We start from the raw sequence: 22,227 nt of genomic DNA, 5'->3' as shown, positions 1-22,227 counted from the left end.
AGATGTAGTAATGCTCTTAACTTGATACAAAGACAAAAAGAAAAAGCAGAATAATGATATCAAGAGATTAAAAGAAACATTCAAATCTATTCACCAATTTTACATCTGGTTGTCAAATAAAATTAGGGCTACATGAGGGCTTCTTATAATACCTGAATTTAAGTATAAATAACTGAAGTTAAAAAAAAAATCCTGCCAACATGCCAACTAGTAACAGTTTTTGTTTTCTTTAGGAGGAAGGAGTTAGAGAACTTTTACTTGTCACATTACATATCTCTGTAATATACGTTTTGAAAGTAATAAGTATATATTACTTTTGAATGCAAAATATGTAAGAGAGTGTATATTTATGAAAAAAGGTGCTTCCTTTGTCATCTTTCTTTTTTTTTTTTGGTAGATATGGTGCTGCCCTCTTCTGACAAAGACAGAAATAGTAGTCTCCCTGAATACCCATCAGTACTTTATTTTTAAACACTTTTTTATTGAGTTATAGTCATTATCCCATCAGTATTTTAAATTATCATCTTTGAAAAAAAGAAACAGAAATGCTTTAAAAAATGAAAAAAATTTTTTTCAACTATATTTATTAATATTAGTAAGTCCACAAAACTTAATTTGACCAGGAAATTTAGTGATTTCCCATAACAGCTTTTCTTTTCCCATATTGACCAGCTTTTCTTACTCTCTATATACATAAAGTCAATGGTAAAGTTACAATAAATCTTTCTTAGATATCCTATATGACACATGGGAAATAATGCAAGCCAAGAAAGATTTCCAAAAAATTTAAAACCTATATTCCTAAAGGCATATTAAACACGTTCTGTATTATTTTTGTAGGACTTTTAAACCATTAAAGGTTTGCCATCAGTGCTCTACTACCTTCTATTGGACAACTTATAGTTACCAGTGTGACTTCTGGCAGCAAAATACATTCTTAATCCACAAATTCACATCATTAAGATTTATTTAATGGATCCCAAAAATGATTATAAGGGCAAAGGGTGTCTTTGCAAAGGAGAATTCTGACAGATCTTGCCTAAGTGATCTGACTCATCACCACCAAGATTGGGTGTTAATGGTGTGATGCACTGAGAAGGACAAACATCAATGTACTTTTGTCTAGGGTGATTAATGTGAAGCTAACCATGAGGAAACAATACAACAACCTAAAATGAGAGACATTCTGCAACACAGATGGACTCTTAAGACTAAAGGCAGAATGTAATCTCAGAGTAGACATTGGACCGAACAAGAAATACAGTTATTAAGAACATTATTGGAATAACTAGGGAAAAATTTGAGTAGAATTGTGCATATATCTACCAAAAATGTGGGCTGCAAAACCACCTGTTACTGGTCTAAGATAGGTACAAAAACTTTGAGTAAGTACTCAGAAACTTGCTTAGCAACTGGAGAATGTCACAATATTCAAGACAGGATCAACAGACTCACTGCATTAAACAGAATACAGACCAATTCAGGTACTGTTAAACTTGGAAGGTAGTCACATGTGATATTAGTGTATTAGTCATGTGCAGCAAGACCACATTACAGCGTTTATCAAATAAAATCCAAAAGTGTGATGAAATATAAGCATTTCTTTTTATAAATTGTTATTTTTACAATTATTTTAATTGTTAACCAAGCATGACTTTTAAAAGTGATAATTTAAATTAACAACTAAATTAACAAAGTAAAATTCTTATTTTTTTTAAATCCTAATTTACTGATGGCAAAACAAGCCATACTGGATGCTCCTGTAAGAAAATACATCTCTGAATGCAGCAGTAATGGTAAACCACATGATGATAATGGAAATGATTTAAAGAAATGAAGGACAATCAAGGTCAAAATCAGGGTCAGACTCTATGAGCTTGGTTTTTGATCACACAGCACTAAAACCACAGTGAGTTCTTTGCAGATATGCTTTGGTTAATAAGGCAACAAATCCATCAAAACTTCTGCAGCATTTACATATAAAACATGAAGAAGTTCAAAATCAAAAGAATTACTTGAAAGAAAGTGTACTGAACTAAAAAGTGAATAGAAACAGATGCAAAATTCCATACATTAGCATTGCGGCCTTCTGACAAAAGAGCACTTTTCATTGCTAACTAAAAAAAAATACCATTCCCAAGGTATTAGTAAAAGACTGTATCAAACATGTTTGTTTGAAAATATTGATGAATCTGTGATAAAGAAGATGGCTCAAGTACAACCTTCCAATGACACCACGCTTGAAGCACTCAGGATCTGGATTTAACAGAGAAACTGTAACTATAACTAAGTTAGGAAAATGTTCGTTCAGTGCAATTTGAAGAATGACAGCTTATCGCTAGCATGAAAATTACTTTAGTATATGTGATTTAAACATGAGGGTGACATAAATTCTTTTTATCAGTTTCTTGCAGACAAGCATAACTGACACTGATCTGTATAATAAAAGTAGGATCACATTGTCAACAAATGAGATTTGGAGGTTAACTGTTTGGAAGAGTATGTTCCAATGGCACAGATGTAGGACAGAGAAACACTACAGATTAAGGAGTTTCTGCTAGAACATAAATTAACATACAGCTTTCTTTCTTGAGAAAAATCTTAGTACCAAAAAAAAAAAAAAATCGCTGTTCTTAGTACAGTAGTAAAAATTGTGAATTATGTAAAGCTAATGCATTAAAATTTTAAATGACTCTCTTTATAAGTGATAAAGTTGATCATAAATGTGCATATGTTATAATGCACACTGAGGTACAATGATTTTGAAAAAGAAAAGTGCCTTGGGAATGATGAACTAGAATAAACTTTAAAGCTCTCAATTAGACAGTAGAACAGGCTTATTTGTCTGATACTTTTGACATTTTTAATAATCTTAGTACTTCCATTTGAGGAAGTAATTCAACATATTTTTCAGAAGCAAATAAATGGGAATAAAAATGAAAGTCAGAAGCCTGAAGAAGAGTCCCTACAGGTTAACATGTTTCAAAGAATGTTATGAGTTATATTTTCTATGAAAAAATACCCATACATAGGAAATTTATGCATCCAGAATTCCTTTTCTCCACTGAAATATAGCTTGAATTTAATTATAACTTGACAGGATCAATTATTGGAACTGCTACTGATGAAGCACTGAAGACGAAATAGATGAAAATACAGTTATCACTAATAATTTCACAATGTATATCAGTCAAATCATTATGCTGTACACCTTAAACTTATACAGTGCTGTATGTCTATTATTCCTCAATAAAACTGGGAGAAAAAAAGAAAACAATTAAGTTATTACTGGCTTTGTTTGGATAAAAGTAAAAATGAAAATCCTGAACTTAATGAAATTGCTTTAAAATCTATACTTCCACCCTCATTAATTTCACATTAATGCAGATAATTATCTAAACTATCTGTGGTAAAGGACCTTGATTTAAAACTTTCAACCTGTTGCAGACCAAAACTTTTATAAAACACAATAAAAAGGAATTATTAGGGGGAGACTATGGCTCAGTGGCAGAGTGCCGGCTTAGCATGTACAAGGTCTTGGGTTCAATCGCCAGAATCTCCACTGAAAAACTAATATATAAAAATAAATAAACCTATTTAACCCCCCCCTTCAAATAACAAAAATCGGGGGGGGGGGAATTATTAGAAAAATTAATTAAAGAGAGGTACAAAATACAGCCCTGTGAGATGGGTTTCTATGATGTGTTATTAAAAAAAAAAAATGAAAAAGAAGAGACATAGAAATAATTTATATACACGCTATGCTCTAGGAGTAGTGCCGTCACCAATTCAACTTAGATAAATTAACAAGAAAGAAATAAGACACTTGATGCATTAAAAACTTTAAAAATTAATACAAACGGTGTCTGTTCAAAGTGTGTGTCTAGATGTTAAGTACCGAGAACTGATATTTTAGTTTTTTGCTTCAATTATACAATAAAAAGGAATAACTATCAGTCACTTATACTCACACTTTCAATGATCAACATGCAGAATTACAGAATTTCTTTCCTTTTTCTATTTTATGTTCATTTCAGCTATATTTACTGAAATGTAATTTTATGTTTGTCTATTGAATGTTATTGTTAAAAGTTTGAGGTTGTATTTTGTACCTCTTTTTAATTTACTTTTCCAATAATTCCTTTTTAGCATGTTTTACAAAAGTGTTAGTCTGTAACAGGTTGAAAATTTTAAATCAGGGTTCTTCAGTATAGACAGTTTAGATAATAATCTGCATAAATGTGAAATTTACTGGATGTGAGAGTTATATTGTGCCAGGAAGGAGAATATCCCTGTTTTTAGGAAACAGTGATGAAGTATTTAACAGTGAAGTGTCATGATGTCTAATGGTTCAGCCAAAACAAAAATATACAGATACAGATGGTGGAGAGGTAAAACATTTACAAGTGGTAAATCTGTATGACAAGTATATGGGTGTTCATTATAATATTACTCTTGCAACATTTAAGTGTAAAATTTTTCAGAAGAAAAAGTTGGGGGGAAATTTTTTTAATTAATAAAAAGTTTTGATCCACATCATTTATAAAATTAACAATGCCAAATTCTTTTTTCCAAGATGTGTTTTCATTAAATGAAACAACTGTTGGAAACTAAGTATAATTTTTAAAAAATCAATTTTAGGGGAAATTATATTTACAGAGAGCATATAGGTCTAATTAATTACTATCAAGGAAAATAAATGTGTCCACCCATAAAATTACTGGTTGGCAGGTATTTTCATCTATTTTCATCTACCTCTAAATTACAGATCTGCTGTTTTCACATTAAAAAAATACTAAATAAATGGGGAAGAGGAAATTGTAGGCATGTAGCTCTTATCTACAACAGCCAAGAGATTAAGCCCTTACTCTTTTTCTAAACCAGTAACAAACCTTGTAACATGATCAATTAAAAAATAATATGAAGATTAGGAAATAATTTCAGAATCAAATTTCTCTCCTAATACTTTCAATTCTCACCTGATTTCAAAGGTTCACTGGGGCTCATACTTTAAAGTTAGGGAAAGTAATAAAGGGAGAAATGACTTACCCAAAGTCACAAAACATGGCAACGAGTGAGTGGAACCAAACACTTAACTCTTATATTTTCCTGTTTCTGTTCAGCCAACCACTCCATCCCGCAAACTACATTACCATATGTGAAAGGACCGTTCTCACATTCCCTGAGAATTCCGGAGCCACTGTTTTCCTTATATTTGAAAATATAACTCTTCCAAAATATTAAGATGGGTTGGAATGAGGACATTTAGAAAGAGGCTCCTTTTTAAGAGAAATAGTTTCAAAGTTTGTGAATGTTATCTTACCTGACTTCTTCACCAGCAAAATCAAACACCTTGGTGATTTTAACTTTTTCTGTTTCTTTAGGTTTTTCTAGCTCTTCTGCTTTGACCAACAATTTACTTGAACCTGTTTCTTCAGTCTCCTCTTCTCTCTATGAAAAGAGAAGTGTAATCAGTTTTATATAGGGATGAAACCTAAAAGAACCATCCAAACATGCCGTTTACAACGATTCTTAAACGTTTCAACTCTCTAAACAGTTAGACTTATTGGAAATTTATTTGATTAGAATGGCCTATTTTTTCTACCATACAGAATGTTTTACTTTACACTTAACAGAGTTACTGTCAAAAGGCATTTAGCCTGATTTCTGCTTATAAGCTTCAAATCTCAGTTTGTAAATTAAAAAACAAATTTATCTGGGGAACTTTGGGTATTTCTGAGGACGCATTCGTCCCATTCATCTATCAACTTACTTTAACTTGTGTACTCGGAGGCACTTTTGATTTTGGTCCCACATCATTGAGGAAACTGGCCCACAGTTCATCCTCCTTTTTTTTCCTTGCATCTTCTGCCCCAATGCCTTTTTCCTGTTCTGCAGCTGCGTCTTCCTCCTCACTGCTACTTCCTCCAGATTCCTCATTGGCATCCTCCTCTTCTTCCTCTAATGAGAGGCCTTGTTTTCTCTTCCTAATCACCAACAGTCCCAGGAAAAGGAAAGACAGGACAGACAATGCAAAATGATTCAGTTATCCCTTCCTATATTCCAAACATAATGCTGCAAACCTGAGAAAGCTTTTAAATCTGAGGACTACTGATTAACATGCACAATGAGGGGATTGGGGAAGCTGAGATTTTGCAGAAGAAAAAAAGAACTGGTCTCTTACAGTTAGTATTTTCCCAAAACACATAGACTCAAAATACAGTGTTCTACTTCTAAGTTAGGATCAGCTATTTTCACTGAGAAAACACCCCAAATCACCTCACAGAATCAATCTGTTCAAAAAGTGTTCTAAGAACATATAGATGCCAGATATTTTTGACTTTTTAAAAGTTACTCCATTTGGAGAACAGAGATTGAGGTAAGCCTCAAATTTATTCACAGTTTCTTCCTAGAGTTCTCAGGGCAGGAAGGCAGGGGGGAAATCCATGTTTCTTTCCATGTTCTGAAGATATGAAAGCTGAAATACAGGAAAACTCAAAGACAAAACAACTGGGTCTAAAACTTTTAAGAGTAAATTGTTTATTAAGACTACTCTGACTACACGTGAATCATCTAATACCTACAATTCTTTTTCAACAATCTGCTTTTTGCTTCAATGCCCAGGAAGACAGAAACATCAGTCAAAGAGGATAAAAGACTTCTATGAAAGATTCCTTTATCTGTTTAAATAACTTGTCAGAATTTTCCTAATTTTTGATGGGAGTGCAATTTAGTAACAGGCTTACGGAAAGTAATTTGCCAATATCTATAAATTTTTTTTACTGCATGTAACTCTGGGTCAAACAATTCTACAGATTTGATTTACAAATATACATGTGTACAAAGACCCATACACTGCAGTCTCATGGGACAATCTATATGTCTTTCAATAACAGAATGCTTAAAGTAAGATCTAGCCATATAATTTAACACTATGCAGTCAGTGAAAAGAAAAAGGTATAGTTAAATATACTGCCATGGTATCATCTCCAAGATGTGAAATAAGGAAAGTGAGAACCGAAATGCAGAGTTTGCTACTATTTTTTTTAAGAAAGTAAGAAATACATACACATACAGAATTATCTCTGGTAACATAGTTCTTCTGAGATAAAGCAGGAAGGGCTAGGGACAGGGTACATATTTTTTGCAGTAACTGAGTTTTTCCTTTTAAACCATGTGCACATGATATCTATTAATTTGTTTTAATTAAAGCTCAAAAAATTTTAAAGCTTGCCAGACAGTAAGAATTTAATGTAAAATGTCATCAAATATTTCCCTCACTGAGAAAAAGGTTAGAAACCCTGGCAGTAAGAAATCTATCATGAGATCAATCCCAGCAAACTGGATGAGAACAGCCCCTGACTTCTAAGGGCCTTGAGGGCAGCATCACCTGGCCGGAATGCTCTGAGCCTTTCTTTTTTTCCCTTTGGTTTTCTGTGTCTGCTCTTCACCATCCACTTCATCTTCCTTCACTAATTCATTTACATCATCTTCACTATACTCTCCACCTGAAATCACATAACAGGGTGGTCAGACAGACAGAAATAAAGGTTTTCACATCAAGATGAGACATTTTCATTAAGAAAAAGGTCTAGTACTTTCCACTGTTCTTCAGCTAACTAAAATATCATTTCCCTAGGGAAGTTTTCCCTGTTCCTGAAGACTGGGCTAAGTTCTCCTATTCTAGGCCTCAATGGCAGTCCATATTTCCCTCCACAACTCAAATCCATTTATACTTAATGTTTACAATTTCTGCTATGCTCTATATACCATGAAGACATGGATCCCTACGTCTTTAGAAGTATTTGCTGAACGAATGAATAAATGAATAAAGAGAAATTCCAAATCTACTACTGCACTTTTCAAAGAAAAAACTGATGTTCCCACCTCACCTTGGATATCACTGAAAAGTAAGCAACAGATACCTTGTCTCATCAGTAAGAGAGGTTTAGAATGAGGCATAAAGACTTCCAGTTAGACACAGCAGAAAAACAAACGCGTCTACTTCCCACCTTCAGACAGTCAGGGGTCCCCAATAAATGTGTAGCCCGGATGCCCAGTCTGGCCACATCCTGTGCGTACCAGTCAATAAACCTTCTACACATGAAGATTCAACCAGCTTTTTTCTTTTTTACTTCCTATAAGCTTTTGTTTGAAGTATAACATACCAAAAAGCACACAAATCTAATATACAAGTTAATGAAATTATGCAAAGAGAACACACTTGTATAACTAGGACCCAACTGAAGCAGCAGAACATGACCAGCATCACAGAAGGCCCCCTGTTCCCCTTTCCAGTCACAAGCCACCGCCCACATCCCAAAGGTAACCACTATCCTGAATTCTAAAGTCATAAATTAGTTTTATCTGTTTCTGAGCCTTAAACAGAAGCCTTAGAGTATATACTCTTGTGTTTGGCTTCTTTCACTCCACATTCTATTTGTAAGAGTCGCCCAATTTGCTGCATATAACTGCAGTTTATTCATTCTCGTCCTTAAATTAATATTTCATTGTATGACTAGACCACCATTTATTTATCCATTATTCTGTTGATGGACATTTAGTTTGGGGCCATTGTAAATAGTGCTGTTTTGAATATTCCTGCCCATCCAATTAGGTTTTAAATATTTCACTCAAATGAACTGAGGACCACCAAACACTTAAGAAAGTCTTCAATATGAAAGGCAAGACTGAAAACAAACAAAAAGGAATTCAGAGGAAACAAAATTAGAGGAAAAAAACCTCAAAAACTTAAAAAAAAAAACTTCATAATATTCTCAAAGAGGCATCCACAAGATAAGGATAAGATGACAAAAAAAAATTTCAGAAAATTAAAAAAATAAGTAACTAGAAAACTCTTAAAAATTACAGATATAGTAGAGACATGAAAAAAGAACAAAGATGATAATGAGCCAGCCATAAGAAAATCTGAAGAATAAGCATTTGAGGCCAGAGGAACAGTAAATATAAGAGTTCTAAAATGGAAACAAATACGGTATCTAAGTGATAAATGAAAGTGTTTAATGAAGAGTCTAAACATATGTAATTTTGCTTCCTCCTGAAACGCCAGTAAAACCACTACAGCAAAAGACAAACCCAGCTGCACTATATTTGTTTTTGTAGAACTAGAAGGAATAACAAAAAACTAATGAAAATTGCTATCTAAAAGGGTCAAGGTAGAACAGGATGGGGTAGAAGGGATAAAAGCAAAAGCTCTCTGTTTATCTGCAGAATTCTGAAAATCCCTTAAGAATGGCTTAAATAAACAAATAAACATAACCAAAATAACACAACCCACAAAGAAAGGATTTACTCTAAGGAGTTTAGAAATGGTATTCTGACTGTACATCCTTAGCAAGACGCATTCTAAAGACAAAAAAGTTCTATTCCTAGTAGTGACAACTGTTCGGTATTCTGAACCGATTTCCTTCATATTACAGGTAAAAAGCCAGTAAGTAGTTCTGCTAATCATGTTAGGAACCCAGATCCTCAGGTAAGAGAAATGACACACAATTATAAAATCAAAGAAATTAAGTGAAGACAAATGTTAGAAGTGAATTTAAAGTATGAATATACACTCTCTTTTTAAGATAAATATTTTCTAACTCTGTTCAATGAAATGGCACAGAAGCTCTGTCACTTTAGTAGCAATGAGCATTTCTTTAACGTTTGGATTATATTCTTTAATATGATTCATCACAAAATGGGCTCCCTGAAAATCCCAGCTAAATTCAGGTCTGAGGAAAGGAAAGCATAGGTGGAACAGGGACATTTTACTGTTCCAGAAAGCAAGAAGTTATTTAAGAATAACGGGTCCTGTTAAAAGGATATAAGATCCAGCTTGAAAGAACCCTTAGTGACCAGACCATTAAAAGGAATAACTGTTAGAATAAAACACACTGAAGAATCTACAAAAATCTGTGAGCCCTTATGACACTAAAAAAAGGCAGAAAAAATAACTTGTACTATTTTAAGCTACTATTAAGATCACTTCCTGTTTTGAAAATTGGTAATTAAGGGAAATGATATAAACATTTATCCTGCCCCAAATGATGAGGGAAAGCTACACTTTAGAGAAAAACATCAATAAATGTAGAAGAACCACAAAATTAGAAAAACATCACTCTCACACTCTATTGATAGTAGCAATTTAGGCAAGGAATATCAAATAATGTTTAAAAAAAATTTAGTTTCCATCATTAAATATATTACCACATAGAATACTTATCAGTTTCAAAGGAAAAAATAATTACACAATAGAGGGATCAAACTTATCATCCTGATCCAGCAGTCACAAGTACGGGAGTCAACCAGGTATTGTGTTTCCTAATGTTATGCATTATGAAACACACAAGTCGTCTATAATTTATTCTAGCCAAAATTATTTCATTTGAACCCATCAAGCTCTAACTTCCAATTTACAGAAAATTCAAGGGACAAAAGAACAGCCTAAAACTATACTGTGAGGGAGCAACCAGACAAAACCAGAAGGTGAGACATTCTGCAAGACATATGGCCTGATCTCTTAAACCAATCTATGTCACAGAAAGGGAGTGTGCCAGATTAAAACAGATTTAAGGGAGGGAACAGACAGGTGATGCATGAAGTCCCGAACTCAACTGTGACTTAGACAAATAAGCTATAGCCATTTCTGGTGGGCAGGGAAAATGTGAATGTGGTTTGTATATTAGATAAGTTTAACGTTTTACTGAAATGGATAAGGAGAGATTGTTATATCTCCCTGAAAAGAGCAGGTTATAAAGTAACATGAAAAAGGTGTGATTTCAGGTTGGGGAAAAATACAAATAGCCACACCTGGGTGTAGAAAAAAGATCAGAGTGGGTTTCACTAAGGGATTAAATGCTGATTCTCTCTGGGTGATGAGAATATAATGATTCTAAATTCTATGTCTCTTATCTGTATTTTCTAATTTTCTACAAAGTTCATGCACTGCTTTTGTAACAATATAAAGCTATTTTTCATCATAAAAATGGGTGAATGTTGCAGACAATTCAGACAAGGAGACACACATAGCTCTGGATCTTAAACATGAGAAAGGTGCTCAATTCCACTGATAAGAAAAAAGCAAATTTTAAACTACACAAACAACAAAAATGATTAAATTCCATGCAGTTACTACAAGAGAGTAAGAAGCAGAATAACATCCCTATAGATAACAAAGCACAAAATGAACAAATCTTTTTTCATTGAACTATAGTTGATTTACAATATTACACTAGTTTCAGATGTACAGCATAGTGATTCAGTATTTTCACAGAAAATGAACAAATCTTGTTCAAAGACAGAGCTTCCATCACCCTTTCAGTTCTCTATGCTTAAATAAGAAGCAAACAACTAAGAATCACCAAAAATCTGAGAAAGTGTCTAACATAATAAAGGCCAAAACAAACTTACAAGGTGAATAAAAATCACCCTGGAGGAAACAGACGTTGTTTCCTCATTTTATCAGGCTAGCATTGTTTGATACCAAAATCAGACAAGGAAATTACAAGAAAAATATAGACCAACATTCCTCAAAAACAGATGCAAAAATCCTCAACAAAGTTTTGGCAAACCAAATTCAGCACTGTAGAAGGATAATACAACACAACCAAGTGAGTTTTATCTCAGAAATAAAAGGCTGTTCTTGGGGGGGTGGGTACAGCTCAGTGGAAGAGCACATGCTTAGCATGCATGAGGTACTGGGTTCAATCCCCAGTACCTCTAATAAAAAGAATAGGGCTGGTGGGGGTGGGAAGGGACAGACTGGGATTTCAAAATGTAGAACAGGTAAACAAGATTGTACTGTGTAGCACAGGGAAATATATACAGGATCTTGTGGTGGCTCACAGTGAAAAAGAATGTGACAATGAATGTATATATGTTCATGTATAACTGAAAAATTGTGCTCTACACTGGAGTTTGAGACAACATTGTAAAATGACTATAACTCTATTAAAAAATGTTAAAAAAAAAAAAGAATAGGGCTGTTCAAAACTTTCGAATTTGTCACTGTAATTCATCACACTAGCAGACAAAAGGAGAAAAACCACACAATCAACAGATGGAGAAAAAGCATTTGACCAAATTTACCTCTCAGCAAATTAGGAATAAAGGGAATTTCTTTAACCTGATAAAAGGCATGAGGGGCAGTATATGCAGACTGCCGGTACCCAAATCCCAGCTCAGCTACTATCTAGCTGGGTGACTTCGGGTGCCTCAGTTTCTTCGCCTGTAAAGTGGAGAGCCTAATAGCACATACTTGGTAATGTCATGTGATTGAGTTAGTAATAAGCTGGACAATGTAAAATGTTTACAACACACACAAAAGGGATCTCTGAAAAACCTATAGCTAATATTATACTAAATGGTGAAACACTGACGCTTTCTCCTTAAAAGTGGGAACAAGGCAAGGATGTCCACTCTCATCACTTCTATTCAATATTTTATGGGAAGTCTGTATCAAGTACAATAAGGCAAGCAAAAGAAATAAAAGATATGCTTATTGGAAAATAAGAAATAAAACTGTTTCTGTATACAGACAAAATGACCCATTTTGTTGGGGGAGAGGGAAGGGAGAGGTGGCCTTGGAACTGTTAGTTTTGGTTACAAAACTCTAAGCATTTGTCAAAAATTCATAGCACAGTACAATGAAGAGTGAATTTTACCATATGTAAGTTGAAAACAGAAAAACAAAGTATTATTTATATCCACAGAGCAGTAAGACCTGCACTCATAATACTATTTTAACAAAGTCACAAAAGTTATTCAAAATTAAAAATATTCAAGGGCCAGATTTTGATGCCTGACATTGGTCATGGGAGCTACAAGAAAACAAAGCACATGCTGCTGTCTAGTGGCTTTGGGAAGTTCCCGGTCCACAGTGTCGAGGAGCTTCAAGTGCTGCTGAAGTGCAACAAATCTTACTGTGCTGAGACTGCTCCCAGCGTCTCCTCCAAGACCCCCGAAGTCATTGTGGAAACAGCAGCCCAGCTGACCATCAGTCACCAATCCTAATCAGGCTGCACAGGAAAGAAAATGAATGGGCAGCTTATGTGCACGTCGTATTTGTGTTAATAAAACCATAAAACTCAGGGTAAAAAATAAGAAGGAGAAAAAAGAAGTCAAAGGGTTAGAAAACAGAGAATAAAAATTAGAGAACCAGTCCAGAAGATCTAATATAAGATTCAACATTGAATAATGATACAAAAAAATAAAATGGAGAAAATTGTCTCCCCAAATTTAAAAGTTCCAAGAGGGCCAAGCACAGTGGATAAAAAGAGACTCATTCCAAGCTGTATCACTGTGAAATATCAGAAAATATCAGGAACAAAGAGAAGACCACAACAGCTTCCAAAGATAAACATATTTTTTACATAACTGAGTAGAAACTAGCAACAAAAGAGACAGCAGAAATATTGGAAACTTAGAAAGTAATGGAAGAATATCTTTAAAATTGAGACGGATTACCTCCCCATGCAAAAAAGAAAAACAAACATTTTTAATAAATAAACAACTTGAAAAATAAAATAAAATTTAGATCGAGAATTATTGTAGAACACAGAATTCTATACCAAATTATCGTGCCTGAGGGTCACTTGGTTATTTTTAGATAGTCAAGTTCTCAAAAAAAGACTTTCTACTCTGCATCTTTTCTCAAGAAGTTACTTGAATTTTTTCTCATTTTGGTGTGACACACTAAGAACAAAGACATCAGGGGACCCAAAAAACAGGGAACCCAAGAAAGAAGGAAGACAAATGGATAATCCAGAGTGGTGATGATGATGGAAGATCTTAGGTTTAAAAATGGTAATACCAAGTAAAACTGGACCAGGTCAGAAGGCATTTCAAAAAAGTGAAAATTCTCTAATGAATCTAAATATCTTGGGAGATGATTTAGACAATTCTGAGAGTTTATAGAGTCAAATCAGTAGTAAGTACATAGATGACTAAGCCACAACAAAAAAATGGCAATTATTAACTCCAGAAAAAACTAGTGCAGGCAAAGCAGTAACAGTATATACCGCATGGGTCAGCCATGACTGTGGTGTCCACAATTTCATTACAGAAAAGTAAACACTTAATACTAATCTAACTCAAATTTGATATTGAAACACTAGCAAGCTGGGGAGTTGGAGAGGGTCTTAAGGTGAAAGGCTGTGTATGTTGACAGTGAAGGGAAAGACTTAAGAGGGTATTAAAATGAGACCTAACATGGATGAGTGAAGTCCACAGACAACAGAAATACCAAATTTTTTAAAAGGAAAGCAGTTGCTTCTGGGGAGGACTGACAAGGATGAGGGGTGATGGGAGCCACTCAGTTTCAAAACAAGCCTTTTAGAAAATATTTTATTATTTTAAATAAGTGCATGTAGAACTTTGATTAAAATGAAAACTAGCTTTCGAATGATCACTCTAGCCCATACCTAAAGACCAATACTGGTGGAAAAGAATGGAATCTGAGAAACGCTTTGGGAAGCTATGGTGAGTCCTAGGGAAGATTAACAGTAGTTCTGCAGGAGTGAGACTGATACGGGAGAGATCAGAAACTAACTTTCCACGTAGACACAAAAAGAAATTAATGGCTGGCTGGACCAAAAGAGAATAAGCACAACTAATTTTTTAGGTTTTTGTTTTTCACCTGAGCGATTGTATGGGCCGATACTTATTATAGAAGATACGTAAGAGATGGGGAAGCCAGGGGAAGGTGCAGGATGGCGGAAGGGCCGGGTTCGATTCTAAAAGCCTACTCAAAAACAAAACAAAACAAAAACCCCCACAAATGTCTGAGAAAAGAGCAATGGGTATATACGCTGCAAAAAGGTGAAGGGCATCATTAAGTAAACTTTCTAACAATTCGATCGCTTTTGAGGGTAGAAAGTGAAGAGATCTATCTTGGACGTGACGCTAGCTAGCAATCCCCTCGAGACAGAAGGTCTGGAGATAAGACTGCCTCTCAAGATTTCAGTGACGGTTGAGGATCGGCGAACACCGACCACCGCTAGTGTCCCCAGAGGCACGGCCAGGTTCACACGCCGATTCCCGCGCTCCGAGAAGGGGCGGCAGCCGAAGCCAGGCCACCAAGAGCGGCTGCGCGAGACGTCCCCGGGGACTTGTCTTGGGCCAGCGGGGCCCTGGCGGTGCAGGTACGCGGGCGAGGTTGCAGGGCGGGGCCGCTCGAGGCCCGCGCCACCGGGCCACCGGGCCCACGCACGCCGGGCCAAGCGCGCCTCACGTGAGGCACGGGGCGGGGCGAGCCGCCTCTCGCCTCAGGCAGAATCGCTCACCAGACGGCACGTAGTCTTCGTCCTCTTCCGAAGTGGAGAAGTCTTCAGAGTCGAATTCCTCCATGTCGCTGCCGTCCTGGGCAGACCAAGCCACAGGGCCGCAACAGCTGCCCCCAACAGCAAAGCTCTAGGGAAAGACCATAGGACTGCGGCGGGGGCGGGCGGGCGGCGGCGGCGGCGGCGGCGGCTGGGGCGGCCCTTCGCAGCTTCTACACATGCGCAGAGTGCTACGTGATAGCACTTCCGGGCTAGTTCCTCGGGCTTGACGCTACTGTGGCAGTTGGCGGAACACAGGCTCCGTGCTGAAGCGGTGCATGCTGGAACTGGTAGTCTTCAGAGCTACCAGCAGCTTTGGTTTAATAAATATGCTTAGAAGAAATATATTTTGTCCGTGGGTATACAGTTGACCTTCATTATTCACAAGTTGGTATTTTCTGATTCGCTTACTTGTTAAAATTTATCATGAGCCCCCAAGTCAATATTCGCGGTGCTTTCTGGGGTTATTCGCGGACATGCGCAGAGAATGAAAATTTTGAGTCAACCAGTGATGTGTTATATACCGAGGTTGTACAAGGCAGACGATCCGCTATCTTGCTTCAGCGCACGTGCTGTAAATAAGTGTCCTTTTCGCAGTCTATTTAGTGTCGCGGTTTTTGCATTTTTGTCCTTTTTTGTTGGTGATTTCGTTGTTTAGAATGACCCCCGAGCATAGTGCTGAAGTGCTGCCTAATGTTCCTAAGCGCAAGAAGGCTGTGATGTGCCTTATGGAGAAAATACGTGTGTTAGATAAACTTCGTTCAGGCATGAGCTGTAGTGCTGTTGGCCGAGAGTTCAATGTTAATGAGTCAACAATCCGGTACATCAAGAAAAAGGAAAAGGAAATTCGCCGATCTGTACGTGAGGCTGCTCCGGAAAGCGCTAAAGTGACATCCATAGTGCGTGAGGAAGCTATGGAATAGATGGAAAAGCGGCTCAATTTGTGGATTCATGAGATGACAACTGATATAAAAGGTGTGGTGGACAGCATTGTTGTGAGGCTGAAAGCCAAAGAAATTTACAGTCATGTTACCCAGGGTCAGAAAAACGTGAAACCCTTCTCGGCTAGTGCTGGCTGGCTTGCACGTTTCAAAAGGAGATATGGTGTGAATAACGTTAAACTTGCCGGTGAGGCAAGTTCTGCAGATCAGGAGGCTGCGTAAGAATTTAAAAAATACTTGCTAAGTGTTATACAGGAAAAGGTATATGTGGAAGAGCAGGTCTTCAACGCTGATGAGACTGGCCTATTTTACAAGGACATGGGCAAACGAACGTATGTTACGCAAATGGCCTCCAAAGCCCCTGGCTTTAAATCATTCCAAGACTATGTAACCCTGCTTTTGTGCACCAATGCCAAGGGCGACTTTAAGTGCAAACCCCTAATGATGTACAGAGCTCCAGGTTCACAAGCGCTTAAAGGGAAAAGCGTGAATCATATTCCAGTCCATTGGAGGTGGAACAAAAAAGCGCGGATGACGTCTGATTGGTTCCACAGCTGCTTCATACCGGAGGTTGAATACTATCTCCAGGGCAGAAACCTGGCCTTCAAGATTTTATTAATTTTGGATAATGCCCCAGTCCATTGCTGTGAAGAACTAAAAAATGCCCACCCCAACGTAGAAGTTCTTTTCATGCCCCCAACTACTACGTCTCTCATTCAACCCCTGGATCAGGGCATAATAAAAGCCTTCAAGGCGCACTATACTAGGGAGCTGTATAGCAAGGCTTTTGAGGCTCTCAAAACCAGCAAGGAAACTACCATGATGGTCTATTGGAAGTCAGTCACTATACGCAACGTTATTGATTATGTTGGCACAGCCTGGGACAACATCAAGCAGGCTACTATCAATAACTGTTGGAAAAATATTTGGCCAGACTGCGTGGAAAATTTCGAAGGCTTTGAAGGCGTTACAGAAAGTATAAAGAACAGTGTCAAAAACATAATGCATATCACATGGCAGATAAGTGGAGAAGGCTTTGATGACATGAGGGAAGAAGATGTGGAGGAAATTTTGGCAGAGAAGGCAATAGAACCCACCAATGAAGACCTGGACGAGATGGCAAAACAAGGCGTTGGAGTCAGCGATGATGAAGACAATGAAAGTCAGCCTAAGAGTCCAGGAATTGTCCCTCTGACAGCGGCCAAAATACCAGAATGGAACTCTGCCTTGGAAAAAATTTTCAATGACATGGAAGAGTGTGACCCTATGCTTGATCACAGCCTCAAATTTAAGCGCTTAACCTCCAGTGCTTTTGCCCCCTATGCCGAGATGCTTAAAGATTCCAGGCAAAAAGCCAAGCAGACAGGGCTGACCCAAATTTTGGAGCCAGTTTGGAAGGGGAAATTGCCAACTCCATCAGCAAGTGGTGAGAGCCAAACCTCTGAGGTTGAACTGACAGATGTCAACCTGCCACCCTCTTCCTCTTCTGCAGAATGAGTTCCACCAAGCTCTCCCTTGGTTTTTGTGGGGCAAGCCAAGGTCGAGAGATTTAACCACACTGTGCACTCTGCCATCACAGAGCCCACAGCTTCATCAACAGTAAGATTTTAGTTAATGTTTTTATAAAACTGTAAACACTTCCTCTTTCATTTTTTCAGGACTTTATTTGCATTACTGTACAGTATATAGTATGTGTTTATAGTACTCTATGCATTTACTGTACTTGGGTACTACATGTATTGTGCGTGTTTGTGTGTGTGTGTGTGTGTGAGAGACTGAGGCAACGAGTTCAAGTAGTACAATCTCAGTATCCTGGAGTACATTACAGAAAAAGCCTCATTGAAGTATTTCATTATAAATACTGCATATCATTCTTTGTAAGAAGGAGATATTAAATAAGGTATCTTTGAACAGAAACACACATAGAACAAGGTTATGTACTGATTAGTTGATAAACATGGTATGAGCAGAGACTCACAGGAACCAAACCTTGCATTTCTGCTAATTGCGTGTGCATGGTGACCTTATAGACGTAACTACTGTGAACAAGGATCAACTCTACTCTAGAATTCAGACATCATCCACACCAGCCTCCCTTCAAGTTAATGCATGTGGAAGTACAACCATATATATCCTTGTCATTTTGTCAGATTAAAAAATTTAATCCAACTATAGGAGGTAGTAATCAGAAGCAAATGCAGATGAGATGTCAATGACTAACATCCTATTTGTTCAGGTTTTCAGCTGAAACTTTTCAGCAGTTGTTTCAGCTGGAAATTGCACCTTGTTGATATTCTGGACTAGACTGGGTCTGTGTCACCCAATCCTGATGTCATCTAAGTCAAGGAATAGATGAAATATGTCTTTAATTAAAAGGACATTACAGTGACGTTATGCCAGCCAACTTTTTAGAACAGCCTGATTGAGACATAGTTCACACACCACAAAATTTACCCATTTAAAGTACATAATTCAGTTGTTTTAGTATATTCACAGGCTTGTGCAGCCATCACAATAAATTTTGGAACATTTTCATCACCCCAGAAAAGAATCCCTGACCCATTAGCCGTCATTCTCCATTCCTCCCCAATCCCCAGCCTCAGGTTAATTTTTCTATCTGTATTTTTCTGTTCTGGACATTTCATATAAATGGAATTATACAAGATATGGCCTTTTGTGACTGTCTTCTTTCACTTAGCACGTTTTCAAAGTTCATTTCTCTTAGTTATATACCTCTGGAATTGCTGGATCATGTCAGAACTCTGTGCTTTACCTTTTGAGGAATTGCCAAACTGTTTCCCAATGCAGCTGCACCATTTTTTACCCTCACCAGCAGTGATTTCTCCACACCTTTGCCAACACTCTTATCTTTTTGATTAATGTCATGCTAGTGGGAGTGAAATGGCATTTCATTGTAGTTTTGATTTGCACTTCCCTGATGACTAATGATGTTAAGCATCTTTTCGTGTCTTTGTCCATCATGGTATATGTTCTTTGGAAAAATGTCTACTCAAATCCTTTACCCATTTTAAAATTGGGTGTCTTTCTATTGTTGAGTTGTTAAGAGTTCTTTATATATTCTAAACACTACCCTCTTATAAAATATATGACTTGAAAATATTTCCTCCTATTCTCTGGATGTCTTTTCACTTTCTTGATGACATCTTTTTTTCTTTTGAGACTAGTAAAGGAATTAATTAGGTTACACTGCCAAAGACAACAGTGGGCCACACAGACGAGAGGTGCCTGTGTGAGTTGATGGCATCCTTTGAAGCATAAAAATGTTTAATTGGGATGAAGTTCAATTTATCTGTTTTTTGTTTCATGTCCCTTGTGTTTTGGGGGTTGTAACTAAGAAGGTTTTGCCTACCCCAAGACCACAAAACTTACTCCTGTTTTCTTCTAAGAGTTTTATAGTTTTAGTTCTTACATTTAGGTCAATGACTCATTTCAGTAAATCTTTCTTATATGAGAATAATAGACAAATAGATGTGAAATTAGGACCCAATATCTGGAAGTTCACCATTCTCAGCCTCATTTTCCTTGGACAGTGTAAATGAACCCAGCAGTGACAAACTGGGATGTGGCCTTTTGCCCCATCCCTGGGGTCTGAGGGAAGGATACACTGGAGTTCTTCAGCAGACTCTCCTCCAGCATCACCCCACTTTCCCGTCTCCTCTTTAAGCTCACTAGCACTGTATACATTTGTTCAAATTCACAAACATAGTTCTGACCACTTTAAGGGTAACCAGGGAACTATTTTGTACTGTGCCAAGTAGTTTAGTAAAGAGGTCAAAAATTGGTTAGCAGGGCAAATCCAGCTCAAAGACATGCATTGTTTGACCTGAAAAGCATTTTACATGACTTTAAATTAGTTGCCAGTTGTGATATTATGATTTTGAAGAGATACATATTTGATCATTAGATGACCAAAATATATTTCTCATATATATTTGGTCTTCATCCACGGTTTCTGGCTCACAGCTCCCAAACCCTTGGAATTTCCTAAGTGTTGGGAGTTATAAAAGTGTCTTGTGTTATATGAATGAGGTGATTTTTAGAAGTACCTAAGGATGGGGGCTGGTTGCCAGGACAACCAACCATGTGATTAGAGGATTGGAACTTTCAGTCCCCATAACCCTCCACAGCCCAAACACCCCTCCCCTGCCCCTGCCTCTGGGGAGAGGTGGGGGGCTGCAATGAATCAGTCCCCAATGGCCAGTGATTTAATGAATCATATGTACATAATAAGCCACCATAAAATCCCAAAAGGACAGGGTTTGGAGAGCTTCCCAGTTGGTGAACATATGGAGATGTGGGGAGAATGGTGCTCCTGGAGGAGGTATGGATGGTCCACACCCCTTCTCCATATCTTACCCTGTGCATCTCTCCTATCTGGCTGTTCCTGAGTTATATCCTTGTAATAAACCAGTGGCCTAGTAAGTAAAATGTGTCTGAGTTCTGTGAGCCACTCTAGCAAATTAATTGAACCTAATTTATAGCCAGTCAGTCATAAGCACAGGTGAGAACCTGAGCTTGCAAATGGCACAGAGTGAGGGGTAGGATGGAGGTTCCATCCTGTAGGACTGAGTCCTTAACCTATACAATCTGATGCTATCTCTGGGTAGTGTCAGAATTGAGTTGAATTGTTGGACACCCTTCTGGTGTCTGAGAATCATTTTTTGGTGTGGAGAACAACCAATATACCAGCACTTAAAAATTGAGAGATTTAAAATTTAGATTTTCAACTTCCTTTGAAAAACTGGAGGACCTGGCAACACTGGGTGCATAATCCCACAAAGCAGAAATAGGCTGGAACTGAGCAATGGCTTTAGATGAATCTCTGCGGTTGGCCACAATACAAATCCCAACCCCCTGCAAGATTCCTCATTCACTATTACTGTATTATCTTGGCAATAATTTATGGAGTCCTTCCTGCCCAACTCAGCATCTTTAGTCCCTCATCCACTTTGGTTATCACCTTTTTGGCAATGGAAAGTTCCTCCTCTGTTGGGTCCTGGTTACAATCTCGGGGGCTTCTGGCTGAACTCTTCATGTATCGTGTATCCCTCTGGGGTGCCAGAAATATTCTGTATCTTGATCAAAGCACTACCACTATGAACGAGTGTATAAATATGTAAAAATTCATCAAGCCATACATTTAAGATTTGTGCACTTTACTGAATGTTACACTTCAATTGAAAAGAAAATTAGATTTTGCTCCCTCCTTCCTCCCTAGAGGCGGTGCTGGAGAGAGAGAGCAGAGATTTCGCAGTCTGAGAATCACTCAGTACTCAGTCCTAGCTCTCTCCGTGATTCATTGTATGATTGGATAAACTACCTAACCTAACTTTTCTGAGCCTTGTATTCCTCATCTGACAAAAATGAGGACGATACCTACCTCACAGTGTTGGTGTGAGGATGAAATAGAATATTGTTGATGAAAACTCCTTGCACAAGGCCAGACATACACAGTAGGTGCTCAATAAATGTTAGTTTAGTTTCCCTTAAAAAAAAAAAAGAAAATTAGAAAGAGACAGAATGGATGAGTAGTCTCTTGACAGACATTGTACACCTGTCTGCAACGCTTGGAACTGCAGCAGTCATCTTGTGACCGTGGGGTAAGCTACTCAAATCGGACAATCCAATTTGCTGAATGTGACAGAGCAGAAAAAGATTTATGATTTCACAGAGTACTAAACCAATCTTGGAGCCTTTTTTCATGTGCACTTACTATTGAAATAATACATTTTTTTCACAGACTATCAGCTTTCAGCCATGCCAGTGTGTAATCAAAAGCTTCCTGACGATAATCCACAGCCCACAAAGTGGAATTAATAAGACTCAAGTTCACATGTAAGTACAGTTTAATCACATCTTTGGACAAGAATTTTACCATAAACTAGTAAGAAGCTGAACATAAAAGAAATACAGTTAAACATATATGTTAGGTACTAGGTTAT

At 37.3% G+C, this 22,227-nt stretch overlaps 2 protein-coding genes across 3 annotated transcripts in view; one reads left to right on the top strand and one right to left on the bottom strand.

Moving 5' to 3' along the window:
* CFDP1 (craniofacial development protein 1) overlaps positions 1–15,494 on the bottom strand; it is a 102,008-nt gene extending 86,514 nt beyond the window's left edge. For both annotated transcript variants that reach the window (XM_074370427.1, XM_074370428.1), the window contains exons 1-4: positions 15,288–15,494; positions 7,391–7,508; positions 5,774–5,987; positions 5,324–5,451 (exon numbers count right to left, since the gene is read on the bottom strand). In XM_074370427.1, coding sequence (XP_074226528.1) covers positions 5,324–5,451; positions 5,774–5,987; positions 7,391–7,508; positions 15,288–15,351 — 524 coding nt within the window. In that variant the 5' untranslated portion in view covers positions 15,352–15,494. The remainder of the gene's footprint in view (positions 1–5,323; positions 5,452–5,773; positions 5,988–7,390; positions 7,509–15,287) is intronic.
* A 138-nt stretch (positions 15,495–15,632) lies between these two features.
* On the top strand, positions 15,633–22,163 carry LOC141578650 (tigger transposable element-derived protein 1). The gene is made up of 2 exons (XM_074370426.1): positions 15,633–17,863; positions 22,026–22,163. Exon 1 carries the CDS (start codon positions 16,583–16,585, stop codon positions 17,759–17,761), a length of 1,179 nt encoding a protein of 392 aa, XP_074226527.1. The 5' UTR covers positions 15,633–16,582; the 3' UTR covers positions 17,762–17,863; positions 22,026–22,163.
* The last annotated feature ends 64 nt before the right edge of the window (positions 22,164–22,227 follow it).

This window comes from Camelus bactrianus, chromosome 9 (assembly GCF_048773025.1).
Source record: "Camelus bactrianus isolate YW-2024 breed Bactrian camel chromosome 9, ASM4877302v1, whole genome shotgun sequence".
Lineage (NCBI taxonomy): Eukaryota > Metazoa > Chordata > Mammalia > Artiodactyla > Camelidae > Camelus > Camelus bactrianus.
The sequence above is the reverse complement of the archived record's forward strand: the minus strand, read 5'-3'. Positions and strand labels throughout refer to the sequence as shown.

What these genes read in the sequence shown, in the direction of transcription:
- LOC141578650 (XM_074370426.1), top strand. Translation starts at nt 16,583, where the DNA reads ATGGGCAAACGAACGTATGTTACGCAAATGGCCTCCAAAGCCCCTGGC.